General features: G+C 42.6%; 1 protein-coding gene across 1 annotated transcript; it reads left to right on the top strand.

Moving 5' to 3' along the window:
- Window positions 1-568: 568 nt before the first annotated feature.
- On the top strand, window positions 569-16,082 carry PSME3IP1 (proteasome activator subunit 3 interacting protein 1; the record flags this gene model as incomplete). Its single annotated transcript, XM_034788408.1, is given in 6 exon segments — window positions 569-702; window positions 919-1,017; window positions 5,520-5,641; window positions 11,070-11,203; window positions 13,259-13,320; window positions 15,305-16,082. Coding segments are annotated over 6 exon segments (765 nt in total). The 3' UTR covers window positions 15,523-16,082.
- Window positions 16,083-18,485: the final 2,403 nt, after the last annotated feature.

Below are 18,485 nucleotides of genomic sequence, written 5' to 3'. Positions count from 1 at the left end.
CCAAAAGGTTGAAGCGTGGCAAAGCTTTATAAGCAACTAAAAGTAGGGTTTATAATGGGCAGAGTTGGACAGCCTTGCCTGCCTGTAATAGGCAAATGTTTCTGTATCTTGTTTAAATGTTTTTGAGGTTCTCTATAAACAGGTTTGTTTTAACAAGTTTTTTTAATCCCTCACCTTTCAATTTTGTTGCTACATGCAAAATGCACCCCTCTTCTGAGCCTTTTGACCAAGAACAAGTATAGTATCTGTTTAGTGTATCTATCTGCTGTTACTGAGTTAGGTTCTGTGATGGACTTTAATAGATCTCGCTCTCTTACTAAAGATGTCCCACAAGTGGCGCTTTGGAATCAAAGTGAATTGTGTTCATTTTTACGTTGAGTTAATATTTAATGTTACGTTTTTCAACCTGTGAGGTCAGACTCTTATCTCCTATACCCTATGTATCTTGAAGGATCTGTATTGCTCAAAGGGGAACCTTTTATTTCTAGTATTCCTTATGCAACTGGAACTGGAATCTGGCCTCCAGTATCAGTATTCTCTTCCATGTATTTTTTTGGACAGGCTGTTCCACAATGGATGGAGGAGATGGCACTGCTGACCTTGTAATTAACAAAAGATTTGTGTCTGAATCGGAGCTAGATGAGCGGCGGAAGAGAAGACAGGAAGAATGGGAGAAGGTTCGAAAACCCGAGGACCCAGAAGGTACTAGGATATAGTTTGGTAATTGCAGGAAAGAGATCCAAAGAATATTTAACTGTCACTACAAAAATCAAAGGAACCAGCTGCTATGCTTGTGAGAATATTTAAAAGCTTTAAGTGGGGGAGGGTGAGGGGGGGAGATTAAAAGCCATGCTTGCTTGTTAGAAAAGAAATAGTCTAAGGTATGTTCTTGTCTCTTGCTCTCTTCCCGTCTCTCAGAATGCCCAGAGGAAGTGTATGACCCACGATCATTATATGAAAGACTCCAGGAACAGAAAGACAAGAAACAGCAGGAGTTTGAGGAGCAGTTTAAATTCAGTAAGCACCAGCAAGTTATTGTTCTGAGCTGAAGCCCAGAAAAGTGCCACATCTTTGGTAACTTTGAGTTGCGTGGCCAGGTGGATAGCTCTTTCCTGTCTGATGCTTTCTTTGTCTTTTTTCAAAGCACTGGTTTATTACATAACGGTCACTCTGAAATTGACTTGGAAAATAATCGAATGGGTGGATCATACTGCTGCTGTACATCCTAAATATGTACAGTAATTATTTGCATTAAGAGAGCATTTGGCACGTAAGGATTTAAAAGTTACTTAATGTCCATCAAAACTCACGTTCCTGTGAAGTATGGAATTAGATTATGCAGATCAAGAAGCTGAGGCGGAAGGATGTTGGAATTAGTAGTGGAGCTGGAAATGGAACCCAGTTTTCCTGGCTCCCCATCCTGTGCTTTAAACATAAGACCACTCCCCGTGGTGTTTTGTTTGAACGGCGAACCGTGGCCACTGGGAGCTGCGAGCGGCCGTACCTGTGGAAGCTCCAGGTAAACAAAACGTCTCGCGGCCCGCCAGGGGCTTCCCCTGAACAACCCGCGAACCAAGTTTGGGAACCACTGTTCTAAGGAAAAGTGAGAAGTTGGGTAAGAGAGCTTGAAGTCAGGTGCTACAGGAAGGATCTTTGAGTCTGTTCTAGATTGTTCTTTTGAACCAGTGCTCCAGAGTGAAAGGGGACAAACAGTAGTTAGAGATTTAATCTTTCAGACATTTAAAAGAGAGAGGCTCTGACCGCTTGAGGTGCTTTAAAGAGCATATGGTACTCTTTGCAAGGGTCAGGCTTTGGCCAAACTTCAGTTTGGGTAATTACATTCTGCCTAAATCTCTACCCTGCTGTTGCCACATCAAATGGAATTCTTCTTTCTCCATCCTTAATAGATGCATCATGTTACAGTCCTGTGTTAGAACCAATACTACCATGAATAGTGCAATTGGTCTCTTAGTACTTATTAGGATCCTGTCCGTAATGAAATTGCTTTTTAGGGGGAAGGATGGGAAGACTTGATTAGTTTAAAATCAGTGTTGGTGGCTCCAGAGAGTTATGACCAGTTTACCTCCATATGGGGGACTGTTGGCCTGACACAGATTGTGGGATAGAGGGGGGAGGAAAGTGTAACATTAAGGCACACATTCTACCGTATGTGTGCCCAACGTGTATTGACTTCATAGGAATTATGTGTACGTACGAGGGCAGAATTTGGCCCTAAGAGTGATACAGATATGTTGACTCATTCTTAGATATAATGAGCAGGTTTGAACATTTTTGAAATAAACAGATTTGGCCATCTTCTGAAAACAGAAAATTTTAAAAAGTGTTTTTTTTAAAAACAACTTTCCATTAAATAAAATCTTGAAAAAAATCTTCATGAGAAAATGTAGCCTGTCCTTCAAAAAGATTTTTGGGGTTTTCATTTTTCTGCATTGTCAATTTGGATTGGTTGGCAGAGCCACACGGTGGGATTTTTTCTTCAAATCTAGTTAATTCTTGTTTTTAAAAACATTTTAAAAATCCATGGGAAAACCTAGAAAATGAAAATTGGGCCATTGCATAACACAATGAAATGAAAACTGCTTTGGAATCTAACAAAATTCTGTAATTTAATTTAATTTGAGCAGTTCTAGTTACAATATAAACTTAAACATGTGGTTTCTTAAATACACAGTGTATTTTATATGTTTGTATATATATTGTATGAAGCAGATATAAGCAGTTGGAAGAAGATAGAACAAATAAACATAGTGACAGTATCTTGCTTCTCTCAGATTGTTCAGGAAACCTCATAGTGTAATTGACAGAATATAGGCAACTTATTAGGACTGCACAGAATCAGACTTCCTTGCAGGATTTGCTGCTTTTAAAACAACCAAAAAAAGACCTCATTGCCATACTCTGGTGCTTTTAAAAGAAAGATACTTTACTACAACTCTACTGAATTGTCATTGTGCTCTGTTTCCCTTCTGAACAATGCTGAGAGCAGAGGTGTTTGTGTGCATGGAAGCAATCTCCTTTCTGGGGTCTTGAATGAATGCAGTGCTGGTAAAAGTTGTATAAGGCACAGAACAGATATAGTATGGGCAGCAGCCATGCAAGCTTCCTCATTCTGCCCCATGGACACCCCTCAAGCCCCATACCAGTGGGACGGTCCTTACATGAAGGAGAAGAATTCAGTTTCCATTCAGATTCAGCGCTGGGTACCTCTGTTGACACTGCTCTCAGGGATGCCAATCGTGACAAAAGACAGTTCTACTGGGAACTGCAACAGAGGGTCCTGTGGCACCTTTAAGACTAACAGAAGTATTGGGAGCATAAGCTTTCGTGGGTAAGAACCTCACTTCTTCAGTTTCTCCTCCCTTGGTGTTCACACCTCTACTGCTATCAGAGCACCTCACCCTCCCTGATTGAACTAACCTCGTTATCTCCAGACTGATTTATACCTGCCTCTGGAAATTTCCATTACTTGCATCTGAAGAAGTGAGGTTCTTACCCACGAAAGCTTATGCTCCCAATACTTCTGTTAGTCTTAAAGGTGCCACAGGACCCTCTGTTGCTTTTTACAGATTCAGACTAACACGGCTACCCCTCTGCTACTGGGAACTGACAGACAACCAGATCATTTCATATTGGCCACCAAATAGCGATCAGTTTGTCAGCAGTGACCTAGGGCTGAAAGGTTCCTTGTGGCTGTCTCATATCTAAATCAGCTTGTTTCTCTTGCCCAATTATGCAGTATTTGTGGCCGCTCAATTTCATTTCAGAAAAAATTCAATATAGCTTAAATATTGGACTGAGATACATCACTGCACTGGGCAACAGGAGTAGGCTGGCTAGAAAGGAAAGTGCTGTTGACACACATACCTTGTTGATTGATAATGCTGGGGAAAGTACCCATTCTTTTCAACGTGCTCATTGGTAAGCTTTACAAAAAATATTTTTTTTGGTAGACAGTTATATTGGGGCTAAATGCTGCCCTCGATTGGGGTTTAAAAAGTTTATCCAACACCTGCAAGCCAGAAGCCTCGCGTACCAGACAAACATTGACTCCTAGGAGAGCGATACCAGTAAGATCTAGGAACAACCACTACTGCCTTGGCAGCTGCTGCTTATAGTTCTAGATACCAAGCACCTACTGAGTAAAACTAAGGTTCTTGTCAGTTTCATGAAGTCAGTCAGAATGGGACCAGTGAACCTGACTAGTGACTTCTCACTTGCCGTTGCTTCTGAGGAAAGCTCTGAGCAGTAGCAGACACATTGGAGGCTATTGGGCTGGAGGCTCAGGGAGGAGTACTATATTCTTCACAACTGTAAGAACTGGAACTTCTCAAATTAAAGCCTTACATTCAACAAAAATTGACTTTGAGGCCCCACCCTTCCTGAAGCTTGCCACTCATCAGATTTTTCAGGCCCTGCCTTTTGAAGTTAGGTGGGACTTTTATCTGAGGGCAAAATAGGGCCCTTAAATATGTAAAGTCCTAAAAATCATCTTTAGGAATTAAACCTTCATGAAGCTAAAACCAGGGAAATTTGTCCAGCTGCTATAACTGAAGAGAATTTTCGGTCTGGCCACAGACACCGCCGGCTTTGCTTTTTTAAGCCTTTCATTAGCTCTCTGAAAATGTGTGGCTTTGATGGAGTGATTATCCTTTGCATAACAAGAGATTCAAAGAACCTTCTAATAAGCTATCTGTACCCTACTTGGAAGAGCAGAATGGAAATGTAGAGAGTAAAGACATTGATAGCTAAACAGGACATGTTTAGCTAATTTAGCTTTTACTGTATTTCTAATTGTGGTTGAGTATGTGTTCAGTAAACTACCGTGCTGTGTTTGCTTTGTTCAAAAACATGTGTCTGAGGCCTGGTCTACACTAGAAAACTAGGTTAGCACAACTACGTCGCTCAGGGGTGTGAAAAATTCACCTCCTTGAGCCATGTAGTTAAACTGACCTAAGTTCCCCTGTATGCAGCACAGGGTTGATGGAAGAATTGGTCCAACTACCACCTCTTGAGGAGATGGAGAACCCCTCCCATTGGCATTGGTAGTACGCTGAAGTGCTACAGCAGTGAAGCTGCAGCATTTTGAGTGTAGACAAGCCCTTAATTTGAATATGCTTGGGAGCTCAGCTTTGCTAATCTGGAATCCCGTTGATTAGAAAATCTTTAGCCTGGAGAAGTTTGTTCTCATTAATTAAAAAAACAAGCTGATCCTTGGGTGGTTTGTCTTCTGAAGGGTCTGATATATACTTACTTTTTTTTAAACTGACAGTATGATCAACTGGTTAGAAGAGAGGATTGATAGTAGCCATGGGTACTACTTCCTACCCTACCAGTGATCGCTTCCTCTCTCTGCTTTAGTGGTACTATAGATGCTATCTGTAAAATACCTGTGTATGATTATCTACCTTTTGAAATCCTTGGATGAAAAGTACTGTTGCGTGGTCCTCCACTCTACCAGCTTCTTAAATGGCTTTTAATTTTTGCTTTGCTTTATTCAGAAAATATGGTAAGAGGCTTAGATGAAGATGAGACAAAGTTCCTTGATGAGGTTTCTCGGCAACAAGCGCTAATAGAAAAGCAACGAAGAGAAGATGATCTGAAAGAACTAAATGAATACAGAATATCCTTTGCATTGAAATGACTCGCCACGGGTCTGAGTAGACGGTTATAAGACAGGGAACTACAGTTGGGTTGTGCTGCAATCAGACTTTGATGTCCACACACTTGTTTTTCCTGCCATGTAGTTTTCTACACAGAAGTGTATATGATGATTATCTGCCTCTAAAGTGCTTCGTTTTGTTCTTATTTTGGATCTCTCAGAATCTCAGTTTTTTTGGTCATGTCTTCAAAACTTTTCTGTGTGTTCCTGTTTCCTTCCTATTGCTGTTATCTTCTTCTGATATTTCACACTGATACAAGGATAGGAAGGGAGGATGTATACAGGAAGGATGGGCTTTCCCTTTTTGCAAGCTCTGCTTTATCCCGCACCTAATTTAAAAAGCAGATCTGCTTTCACCAAGCTGTTTTTTTTCAGATGCACATTGACAGCTTTAAAAGCCAAACTGTTTGAAGTCGCTATTGAATTATTGTCTTTCTGTTGCTTTCGCAATAGTCAAGGCTGTTCATGGAGAAGTGCTAGAGTGCAACTTGGGATGCTCTTTTTCTCCCAGCCTGAGGGTTAAGCCTGTCAACTCCACTGTGTTTCTATCCCTTGCCAGACCAACATGCTTGGGGACAAGCTCAGGACCTCAGCCTGGGCTTGCACATATGGCAAAGCATTGAGCTAGTGATGACTGTCTTTAAGGTTGAAAGGAGAGAATTGTTTCCTCTCATCTACCAAGATGCTGATGGTTCCTTCCTTTCTGTTGGGTCATGATCAAGCCCATTATGTTTAAGTAATCGGTGGGTGATATGCAAACTCTGACACTTGGGTGCAAGTTAGCAGGGGGAACAAGGAGGGTCAAACTCCACACATGAGGAATGAAGTAGGAAAATGAAGTGGGGAGAGAATCCGATTGATACTGGTTTTATATAAAGATCTCCTAAGGTAATACGTATTGGAAATGCATCACTTATCCATGAGACAGGAACCGCCAACATCTAACTTGGTAGGAGGTGCCAGTCTGCCCCAGCTCCTCTTTTTGTAAATAATGCGAGTACCGTTAGACATCACAAAACTTAATGTGGGACATAGCAGGCACATTTGCATATAGGAGTTTCCTTAGATGTATTCGGACTGATGATTCACGGGATATATTTAGTTTCTACCACGGCTGCTTCAGGGTGTGCTGAATATTGGGATGTGCATGGCTTCCACAGCATAGATATGACTGCACTAGCCAGGTCAAACAAGTCCAATAGTGAATCATGCTAGCCTAGAAGGAGTCTTATGTGCCCTCTGTTAGCTAAGTAATTGACTCCTGACGTTACTGGGCAGAGTATCTTCCAGAGTTTTAGGTATTGGTAAGCTCAGTCTTCATAGCTTTAAAGTATCATCTGTTTTTGCATCGACAGGCCTTGCTTATATATTACAAATTGTAGAACCCATGTCCTAAGTTTATTGATACTGTCAATGAGAATTTTTAGCCTTTCACCCTATATTTTGTAATTGTATCTTGTTTCAGTTTCCTGGCAGATTGAGTAACTCCAAGTGGCCCATCTTAAAGTTCAAGTTAAGCTACTTTTAGATGCTGGCATCCATTTTTAAATGGCAGATAGTTTCTGCAGTATGAGATGTAAATGGATTATTAGTAATTGTGTGACTGTAGAGCTCAAAATGTCATAGGATGCCATTGTCCCTGCCCTAAAGTCCTTCCAGTCTAAAAAGAAGTGGATCAGAAACGTTGCTTTTGTCATTCCATCAGACTTCCCCAGCATAACATTCAGTTTAAGCTACGCAGAGGCACCAGCCCAAAGCACAGACCAAGATCAATAGGTGGCTCAAATATTCTCCTTCCATTTATGCACTGTAATGGGTGAAAAATGTGACCCCACCCTATGAAATTGTCTCAGAATGATTTAACATGCTTAGACCTTGAGAGTCATTTTAAAAGAAAAAATGTATTCCACCTGTAGTTTGTCAGATAAAATGTTGCTTGAAGTGGGAACTGAAATGGCCAACTCATAACCCCCAAAGCCCATGGTTAACACTGGGAAAGGGTTCCAGTTATCGGTGCTGCTTTAACTAATTCTATCTCTAGGTAAGTTGTGAACGTTCTTGGTTTCTCTAAAATTAAGCTTGACTTAGACTGAGGGTTACCTGGCTGTGCTAACCCGAAGTGTGTAGTTTGCAGCAGGGAAGGTATTAGGAAAACTAGGATATTGCTTATTGAAATTCTGAAATAACTAATTGCATTGTCTGATAGCTCATAACTTGATAGTCATGGATACATATTGGCTACGGACAATGGCTGAGAATTTCAAAGCATTCTAGGGGATTTAGATGCTTACGTTTAATGGAAGATGTGTCTAAATCGCCTACATTGCTTTGAAATTCTCAACCATTTCTTACAAACCTGAATTTTATTTTTTTAAAAGTATTTTAATGCTCTGTTCTGTTCAACACAAAGCAAGGGTATGTGATGTTTGTAGGGGTGTGTATATTAAAAATTGCTTCTTCTGTACTGTAGAAGTGACTGACTACTCAGTTTTTCTCTGATAAAGAACTTTTAATGGTCTGCCTGTATTATTTTTAATGCTGCTTAGAAATAGTTTTGTAAACACTAGCTTTACTAATTTACTAAACACGTTTGCTTTACTAATTTGTATTACAGTAGTCTTATAGGCCCCAACTGAGATGAAGGTCCATTGTGCTCAACGCAGTACAAACATACTGAGAGAGAGATCCTTCAAGAAGAGCTTGCAATCTATTTAGATGAGACAAATGAAAAGCATGAAAGGAAATATCCATGTAATCTTAGAGCTCTCTGAAAAGGGCGTCCTGCCAGCCATCTCTCCCATAATGCTAGCATTAAACTATATTGTAGGACAACTATTTTTATGCTTGTATCCAGGATTAACACAACGCTCTGTACATATGTTTTACATAGCTTTATGGGAGGGAAAAGTAATTTTGCTTGTAATGTCAATCCAGCAATTCCAGCAGTGGGAACTTCTGCCCTTAGAGCTAATTTAGATAAAACCAGCCATGGGTGTTTCAGTCTCTGCAAATGGATGTTTAGTTAGTTGCTGAGGATTTTGGAGGTAGGGTTGCAATGTTTGCAAAATAGCATCTTTTGCCATGGCATCTGTAGATAAAAAATACACTTCAGCTTGCTCATAATGGCTTTAGCTAGCCTAGTATTCAGGTATAATATAGCAATAGAAATATGACAATAAGAGCCTACCTCGCTAACATAAGTGAAAAGAACCACATGTTGCAACATGAAACTGTTTTAAAGAGGTACTGCCTGTCTAGAGAGAGCATTTATTACTGCAAGTGGCCACAGGATGGCACCGTTGTTCCATGTCTTTAAAAAAAAATTTTTTTAAGCCACTAGTGGCTGTTCAGTTGTTGAGAGGGGGAAGAAAATCACAAACATGGCAGACTGGGTTATTGATAGTAACTATGTCCCTGGAAAAATCAAATAAGGAATGATCCACATTATGAACTGGAAAGACTAAAACAAAGCTTTTAAATAGATGTTCAGAATTTCCAAAGTATGTGTGTAAATACACTTTAACACAGAGTATTTGCACATTTGCTGCCACTTTACTGACATGACCTGCCAAATTTGAAGTTTACTGTGTCCTGTGTCTTCCCTGCAACAGCTGATGTTGTCTTTTACTTATTTGTGCAACTCAGATTTTTGTGGCGTTATATGAATTTGTGCTGTTAGCTTTTTCAGGGAATTATAGTCAAAGAAGGGACTGATACTGGAGTTAAGGGTAATTTTTTTGATTTGTAACCTTGTAGGTTACATTGTTTTTGTAGGTGCAATTATAAAACTTCCCAGAAGATTTTCCAGGTCCCCATAAATACCACAGTAATGCACTAGTAGCAGCAAGGAAATGGGTGGGGTAGGTATTTTTTTCAAGAGGTAGTCTGATGGGTCCTGTATCAGCCCAGCTGGGATCAAACTGGACTTCTCCATAGGAAGAGAACCAGTCAGTGTTTCTGCAGACTCTTGGGTGTGTCTTAATGTCAGAAAGTCTGACTTTGAGGCCTATCCAGACTTGCCTGCTTCGTTATGGGTTTCACCTGCATCCCACCTTTCAAATGTTCTGGTATAGGCGACTCATTTCCTCTGTGGGCATTGCTGGAACTGGTAAATGATGCTACTCACTGACAGTGGGGGCAGCATAAAGAAGAGAAATTAGGCCGTTGTTCAAAGAGAATGTGGTTTTTATTTCTATGGCAGAGCTGTTCTTAACAGGGCTGTGGTGCTTATAAGCCATGGCGGGGCATTTGAAAATGTAATCTACGTTTTATGGGATGACCTGTCCTTTAAGATTATTACTTGTATATGAGGACAGACAGGTTTAAGCCACTCTTACTTGACCATTTGTATTTCACTGAGGAAGGGAACTTCTGGGCCCTCAATCTTTTGCATTAGTAGTTCGCAGAGGCCTTAATTGTGTTCAGGGCCCCCATTAGCCTGGGTGCTCACCATGCACGGGTGCACACAATCCTTGCTCCAAAGAGTTTACAATCTCATTTAAACAAATCATAATCTGCCTTGCTCACATGTTGAGGACAAGCTGCTACAAAATTATCTGTAAGAAAGAAGATTCCCTCACTCCAGCTTTTTGGTTCTTCAAAGGTCTGGTTGAATCTTAGTCCAACCACATTCCAACCTGGCAGGGTTAATTTTCAGGCTGTCCGTGAAGGAAGGAGCCTGCTGTGTGACCAGTAATGAGGCCAGCATAAAGGGAGGAGAGAATTTTTAAGAAGGCCTTGTGATATGTAAGGCTAATTTCTTCTGCTTTATGGGAGACCGAGTGGGATGAATTCTCCTCGTGCTGCATGGTTGCAAAGTGGGGAGGAGAATTTGGCCCATTAATGAATTCTCTCTCCTTCAGAAAGGTTGGGTTGGGAAACAGCTGGTCTGTAACAAAAGTGTGTGGGCCCAGGGGGTGATAGGAGGTCCCATGTCATCTTGTGCTTGCACTTTTTTCCCCTTCCTTGCACCCTCCACCTTTCCCAAAAACTTTTTAACAACGAGAGAGGACACAGGCCTATAGAGTAGCTCCTCTGGTGCCAAGAGCACTGCTTGTTGGTCCAGTACAAAGTCCTTTCCTTGCTATCCTGAAGTATCTGATGAGGAGAATTCCCACTATGCATCTGCCACTATAGCCTGCATCTCTCTCTGCCTGTGAGTCCTCCAGGAACAGGCCTGGCATCAGAACACCAGCGACAGGTCCTAAGAGTAAGGTTCTCATATTGCTGGCATGAGGTACCTGCTCAATGCCATTCAAAAGGCTTGCACAGGACTATGAGGCCCTCAAGCTGTGAATGAACCCCCATCAGTGTTAGCAGGCCAGACTGAATGTAATGCAGAAGAACTGTCATCTCTCACATCCCGGTTGATCCTTAACTGTTAATTCACAGCACTCTCGCCAAAGTGGGCGTCAGCACGGACCCAAAGAAGGAAGCAGAGAAGAAACTCACTGTGAAATCAGTAGAAAACAAGAACAAGTTCTCTCAGGCAAAGCTGTTGGCAGGAGCTGTGAAACACAGAAGGTTAGTTTCACACCTCTATAAATTCACAAGGAGAGGAACTGAGTTAGCAGTATGGAGTGAGGCAGGCCAAAAGCTGCCTTTGGGAGATTGTCAGAGGTGTGAACCTTAGCAAAGAGAGGGGGACTAGCATGTTTCTATAAGTCTCCCAGACGGTGGGGAAACTACGATGATTCAACCAGACAAGGCTTCAGTCATGTCAGTGTCATTACATCCTGTATTGGGATCTGAAAATGGCCTGTTTTCAATCTTATTCATGCCACTTGTATTGAGTCGAATGATTTGCATCACACGTCAGCTTGTTTTATTGATACCTAATTTTGACTGTTGGTGTAACTCATTGTGACAGTCTGCTCCTGAGGGTAATGTGCGAGCTTCTCTTGTTCTCCACCAGTTTGGCTTGACAGCGTTGTTGCAAAACCCTCGCTTCCCAAGGGATAGGGCAGTTCTAGGTCAGTGGCCCAGTCGCTGTTTTGCCTCTTTGAGACTCCCATCTTAGCTACCCCTTACAATATTGTGTAATAGGAACCACTATCCTGTAGGATCTGGACTATGACCATGTGTTCAGGCTATGGAAGTGCAACCAGAAGTGTGACTTGCAGCTCATGTCGACACACCCACTCTGGCTAGCTCGCTAAAATTAGCAGTGAGGACTCGGCACTGTGGGCTGTGCACACCCCCTGGGTATGTATTCACGTGGCTAGCTGGCTCTGCCACATCCTCAAGGCTATTTTTTAGCCAGCTATCTAGACTGAAGCTAGCACAGGTATGTTTACATGAGCTGCAAATTACACCACTAGTGGCAGCACAGACCTAGCCTCACTTCCCATAGACAATCAAACAGTCCATCTGATAACAATGACTGTTGTTAATTAGCATCTAGAAGTAAATTGGTGATTGAATCTGGTTGTAGTTGAAGGTATAGGAGATTCCTTCAGATGCTTCTGATTTGTGGTGAGTAATTTCATCCCCAGTGAAATAGTAACCCATAATCTAGGAAGCTGGCTTTGGTAAATTCAGTACAGGAATATCTCAAAACTCCTCTTCCAATCCATGATGTACAACTTGGACCGATTTTTAAAAGGGAACAAAACTTGGATGGTAGCTAGCATCCAAAGAGCTATTTTTCTCCCTAACCGTTGGCATCTAAGCAGCAAGTTCTGGCATGTTGCTTGATGGCACATCTGATGGCTGCAGATGGCATCTATTTGACAAGAGTGTTTCAAAATTGACATGTCAGTACCTTGGCATTAAGACATTTCTGAAGTCAGTCACTTTTCCTTCTATTTCAGGCTAGCTGAGATTAAGTGACGCCTCAATTTAACATCTGTCTGGGCATTATAGACTTTCCTGTATTATTGCAGGTTTATTCTGTGACTAACTTTTTAATGCAGGGAGAGGCTTCACTGTCCCCTTAGATGAAGGAGAAGCATCTTCACATTTACTATTGGTGTGCTACATAATGTTGCTTAACAATTCCCATTTAGCACATTGGCAGAGGAACCGTCTATCCCCCCTCAGGGATAGCAGGCACTTCTATACAGGAGAGGATGAGCAACACCTAGTTGACTAGTGAAGGGATGGCTGGACTGATTTTTCTAATCAGAAGCATTTGGAGGAGTATAGAAGCGACAGATCTGAAGGAAGATCCCGTCCTTTGTAAGCAGGCTTGTATTCTCTTGGTGAGATGAATGCTGTCCCTCAGTATAAAGAGATGCAAACTTATTTGGGGGGTTTCTTGGACACAAACTCTTCAATACTTCAAGATCAATAGTCCCAGGTAGGTGAGCAGTGCTAGTGCTGTGTTCCCCTACAAAAGACCTGGCTTTGATTCCTAGATCTGGATTTCTACTACCTAACTTGGCAAGGGGTGGGAATACAGTGTAGGCAGTATGCTGAATGTCTGCATAATAGCGATCCTTCCCAGTTAGCAGCAAAGTTATCAAGGCAGTTGGCTGGAATTCTCTTTGGCACTCAAGGCAAATCTAGTGTTATGATTTTTGCAGTTCTAAAGTGACTGTTTTCTGACTAACCAGGTGACTCCACTTTCTCTTACAGTTCAGAAGGCAGTAACAGTGTGAAGAGACTGAAATTAGACACTGACAACGACAAGAATCAAGGTGTGTTCTGGCCTTGGAGTTTGATATGTAGAGTGGTTTATATCTGGGAAGTCTTAACTTATTTCCCCGTGTTATTTGTTATAAGGGCTCTTATCTTTCTCCAAGATTGAAACTAATTGGACTGTGTTGCATATTGATCTTATTTTCTTTTCATAGTGCGCCCCAGTATTTCCAAATGCTTTGCAAAGCAATAGATGGTCATTGTGGCTACAGAAGCCCAAAGACTCAGAGATATTTAGGCACCTAACTCCCAGAGATAGGTACCTAAATACCTTTGTTCTGGGCAGGGCAAACTTGGCAGCCATTTAGGAACTTACAGCAGTGCAATCGTGATTAAGACAAGGCTCCACCACGGAGGTTTACTATTTGACCGTAGAGGGCCATTGGTCTGGGCTATGGGGTTCTCCGCAAACAGCCGAGGGATATTTTGCTTTTGTGTGGCAAATGACCATTCATGGACAGAGGCGGATCGCAGCCCCAGTTTTCAGGGGGATGAACATAGGATCCCTAGCAGTTTAGTTCCCTTTCACTTCAGATTTTTTTAAATAAAGCTTCATAAAATACCACCGCACAAGCAGATTAGCTATGCTATAATCTGTAGTGCCTGTGTAAACACAAGTGCCAACAAAAGGTAGCCTTGGTGCAAAATGGGGTAGCCGTGAAATTCTAACAACTCAAGGAGCCGGGCAAGCCCAGGAGTTAAGATACCTCAACCCCATGACATGGCCAAATCAATAATATCCTGACCAACTATGTGCAGCGTGGTGGGGTGAACTTCATGAATGTAGCTTAATGCTTGGGACTGCCTTCCCCGAGTGCTCAGGATTTCGATACTGCTCGGGTTTGGCTTTTGTTTCTTTAAAGGGGAATCCAAACCTGTTTGGTGTTGGGGAACTTACGAGTTTGAACAACAAGACTTAAAAGTCCCTTGATCCTGGGCCTATGCTAAAGGTTACTTGACCTGGCAGCTCTTCCTGTCCAGCTGTTAACAGACTAGTCCTTACCCGAACTTGTGAGGGCTTTGCGTTTTGGAGCTTACAGGCTCCACTGGCCTGACCCGTAGAAAGAGATGCTCACAGCAGGAGTATATTTAATAAGGAGTGGGGGGGGGGGAGGGGCAAAAGTTCATGCCTAAAATTGTCAAATTTAAACTTTTAAACGACTGGTTTCCCTGCTTTTCAAAACTTAGTAAGATGCACCAAGGAAGCTAAGTTAGACATGTCTTCCTTCAGCTGTCCTTGAGCTAGCTGGGAACTAGTTTTGTCATCCAAACCAAGAGGGGAAAAGGGGACTCCTGTACTCAGGTCATCAGAAGGGTTGACCAAAATCAGAACTACTCCCCTTTTGGGCTTGGGACGTTTCAGCCTGAGACAAATGTGTTTGAGAAAGTTATGGGCAGCGAGAAAAAAAGGAAGTCGAATCAAGCTGGATTTCAGTCTTCATTGTTGTGGCTGCTATTGCCAAGAGAGAATAGCTTTTACTACCTAGACACCCCAACCAGCATGGAAGTAAGCTGTATAACTACACCCCAAGGCACATTCTGAAACTCCAGCTGTTCAGTTAACTGTGTTTCCCAGCATTGTAAAAGCTAACCAGCTGTGGAGTGCTGGAGACGTTGCTTTATTCCACTGCTCTAGTAGTCCTTCTCCCAACCCAGTTATTACAGGGCAAAATTTGTCAAATATACGAAGCAGAACCATTTAGCATTCATGGAATGTATCAAATGGATGGTCTTCGAGGGAAATACTGCCTTCCCAGGACCGGACTGACGAGTGATGAAAAGCTCCATCACTGGGGTCGCCAGTCCTTCCTACTGGAGGAAGCTTTAGTGTAGCAAAGCTGGTTTAGCTGTATTAGGTAAGTACAGTGTTCAAGTGGCAATAGTATATGTATAGCATCTGGTTATACTCTCGGATTAAAAGCTACATGTGTCTCACGCTCTTGCTTTTTGAAGAGTGTAACGGTTTGTTCATGTGTCTTTCAGAAAAGCCAGCGTGTGTTCCACTCGGGAGCAGCTCCATGAGTGGCTCTGCAGTCCACTGCCCCTCAGCGGCTGTGTGCATTGGTATCCTGCCAGGCCTTGGCGCCTACTCGGGAAGCAGCGATTCTGAGTCCAGTTCAGATAGCGAAGGCACTATCAACTCCACTGGAAAGATTGTCTCCTCGGTCTTTCGTAGCAGCAATTTCTTCGATGGGCCATAACATAAAATCCCTCCATGTCAATGTAGCTTGGAAAGATAGCCTATGCCCTAGAGGGTGAAAGATGCATCCTTTCTTCCCCAGGATACCCTTCCTAGCTAACCTCTCAAGATTAACCTTCTGGGTACCTTCACATAATACCAAAATAATCAACTGAAGTTATCTTGCCCCCAAAGCTTCTTCCATTTCTGAGGTGCATACGAGCCTGTTTGATAGGTTTCTACTCTAAAACACTGAGGGAAAATACTGCTATTGTAACCAAGATGCGGGGTGGGGGGAATGCAGGAGAAAGCCTTCTCTTTTAAAGTTCTTATGGAAAAAGATTTTCCTGGTGATTGAAGATGGGGTTTTTTTTTTTTCACAACCAGAGGCTAAAGCATTCACTTGCAGCACCAAAGGCTTGTAAAAATGGCCATGTGTTCTGTTTTTAAAATGTCACTTTTTATTCTGTATTTGAGAAGTGGCGGCAGAATAAAATCAAGCAGATGGTGGAAATGTAGATTGCCATGACACTGTAAAGAAGCTTGTGTGACATGATTAAAGAAATTCCGAATGCATTTTTATCTTGGCTTTCGCCATTCATAATTCATGGTGAGTCTGTTCCATTAAGCAATTTCTACTGTGCCCAGCCCCTTACCATCAATGACATCGAGGGTGCCAGCACCCTACAAAGTAAGAAGAGGCAGCAACACAAGACCCTCACTCTGAATGGAGCTCTTCCCAGAGCGTAGATGTCTGAAAAATCAAGTCTTGCTGTTTAATGCAAACTGCTGGTCTTCTCACCTGACTCGTTTTACCAAAGCAAAATTATTCAGCCAAACTTCAATTGTTGAACACTCCTGTGGGTGATGGATCTAATATTCACCCCTTCTGCTCAAGGCTGAAAGTGTATCCTCTCTCTATGTATACACTAATCTGGGATATTGGTAAATGTGGTGACTAGCAGCTTTTCTCCAAGAGAAGGATGTCTTAAAGTAGCTACTCTACGTCCCCGAGAGGCAGTAGCTATGGCAACCGAAGCCCTCCCATTGACACAGCACTATTTGCCCTGGGAATCAGGTCAGCATCTCTGCTTGGCTCATGGGTGTAGATTTTCCACACCCCTGAGCGATATAGTTATACCAACATAGTGTGGGATCATATGGGAGCAAGGCTTGGTCTACACTGAGACTAACATATTTTGCCTGTAAAAGAATAAGTGATGTCTTCTGGAGAAAGCCAGAGGCCCCCACAAGGAAATAGATCTGATGAAGGCCAAAGGAAACCAGTCATTTCTTGTTAAGGCACAAACCGTAACTGTGCAATGACATCTCCCAAACATTGTATTTGTACACGAAGAGTATTCCCCGAAATGGGTAGTTCCTTTGCTGCCTCTCTCCCCCCACCATCTCCTACAGCAATGCAAGCTTTTGCCTAGGAACCAAATCGGTCCCTTAACTCCATTCACATTTCACGGGTGTGGATCTTGGGTTACATGGATCCAACATCCCACGTTTTCCTCAGGCGTTGTCTCTGGCTAACGTGCTTCTATTGCATCAACTCAAGCACTTGCATGCCACGAGCTCTAAGTGGACTTACCTGCATAGCACGGAGCTTTCGTTGATGTTCCCTGCAGTTACTGGTTCCTAAGTGCACAGCTACTCCGTGACAAGCTGCAGAAGAGGCCTGACCCTCTTTGTAAAGCGTAATGAATTGTGCATGCACGAGTGAGGCTGCAGGTGCAAGTGATCCATCTATTTCTGCACAGCGCTTTAAATCAGCCTTACAGGCGGCGGTATTGGGCCTAACTTCAACTATGCTGGGCTTGCTTTTTGAATGGTGCTGCAAGTTGATAGAATAGTCAGTTCCCTTCATTATGCAAAACACTTGATAGTCTCCGAGGGGGAAAATCTTCGGAAGAACCGGTGTAAGTACTTTCCTAGAGGGGAAGGTTCTTTACTCCTGAGGGGGAAAGCTGTGTGCTTCAAAGCAGTGTATTCTAAGTGCACTAGGATGATCCGACAGCAAGTGTGAAAAATCAGGACGGGGGTGGGGGGTATTAGGTGCCCATATAAGACAAAACCCCAAATATCGGGACTGTCCCTATAAAATCGGGACATCTGGTCACCCTAAAGTGCACCCAGTGATTTGCTGGAGGAATGGGGGGGAGGAGGGGAGGGAAATAAATTAGAACATGCAGAAAATCAGCTGGCTAGTCTGACACTGAGTTGGTAGCTCTTCAGGGTGGAGGCCGAAAGAACTGAAATAGACATGCATTGCCTTGGGGTCAGTGCTTCTGTAGGGGAAGTTTGACAGCATGGTATCAGTCCAGTAACTGAGTTGCTTCATTTATTTTTAAATGCCAGTTTCTCATTACAGAGCACGTGACTAATCTATCCAAAGACTCTGCAATAGTAAAATTTAAAAATAAAATGAACATGGACAAACAAGACTTGAGAGGTGAAGACATCCTTCCAGAGTAGAGGCATGCAGCCAACGGGTATAGAATTTCCTTTGTAAGAACCAGCTGAGATTCTGAGCTGAAAGATTCCAATCTGGAAGCTGAACACCCCAAAGTCGGGGGTGGGGGTGGGGGGCTACTCTGAGTTGTTTCAACCTGTTGTAAAAAATAGCCCCTTACAAGATTTAGAGCTATTTGGAAACCTCTTTCTCACCCTTCCAGAGTTTGGAGGGTAAGAGCTGAATGTTTCATTAAGATCCGGCTTTTGCAAAGACCAATGAAACATACAAGGATTATGTTGCTAGACCAAGTCCTGTGCTTCAATAGAGCTGTATTTAAAAATCAGTTCTGATTTGTACCTCAAGTGATAGCCAATAGATTGGGCTAAGTAGCCAATGCTGAGCAGAGTTGAGCAGCACTTTTGCATTAAAATGGCAGCAGTCCAAAGACTCAGCTGAAATGCTGGCAACAAGGCCAGTACTCCAGGCAAGCTGAGCGCTGACCAGGCACGCTAGAAGTAATGGTC

Source organism: Trachemys scripta, chromosome 13 (assembly GCF_013100865.1).
Source record: "Trachemys scripta elegans isolate TJP31775 chromosome 13, CAS_Tse_1.0, whole genome shotgun sequence".
NCBI classification, from domain to species: domain Eukaryota; kingdom Metazoa; phylum Chordata; order Testudines; family Emydidae; genus Trachemys; species Trachemys scripta.
Note: the sequence above shows the minus strand (reverse complement) of the source record. Positions and strands in the feature narration are given on the sequence as shown.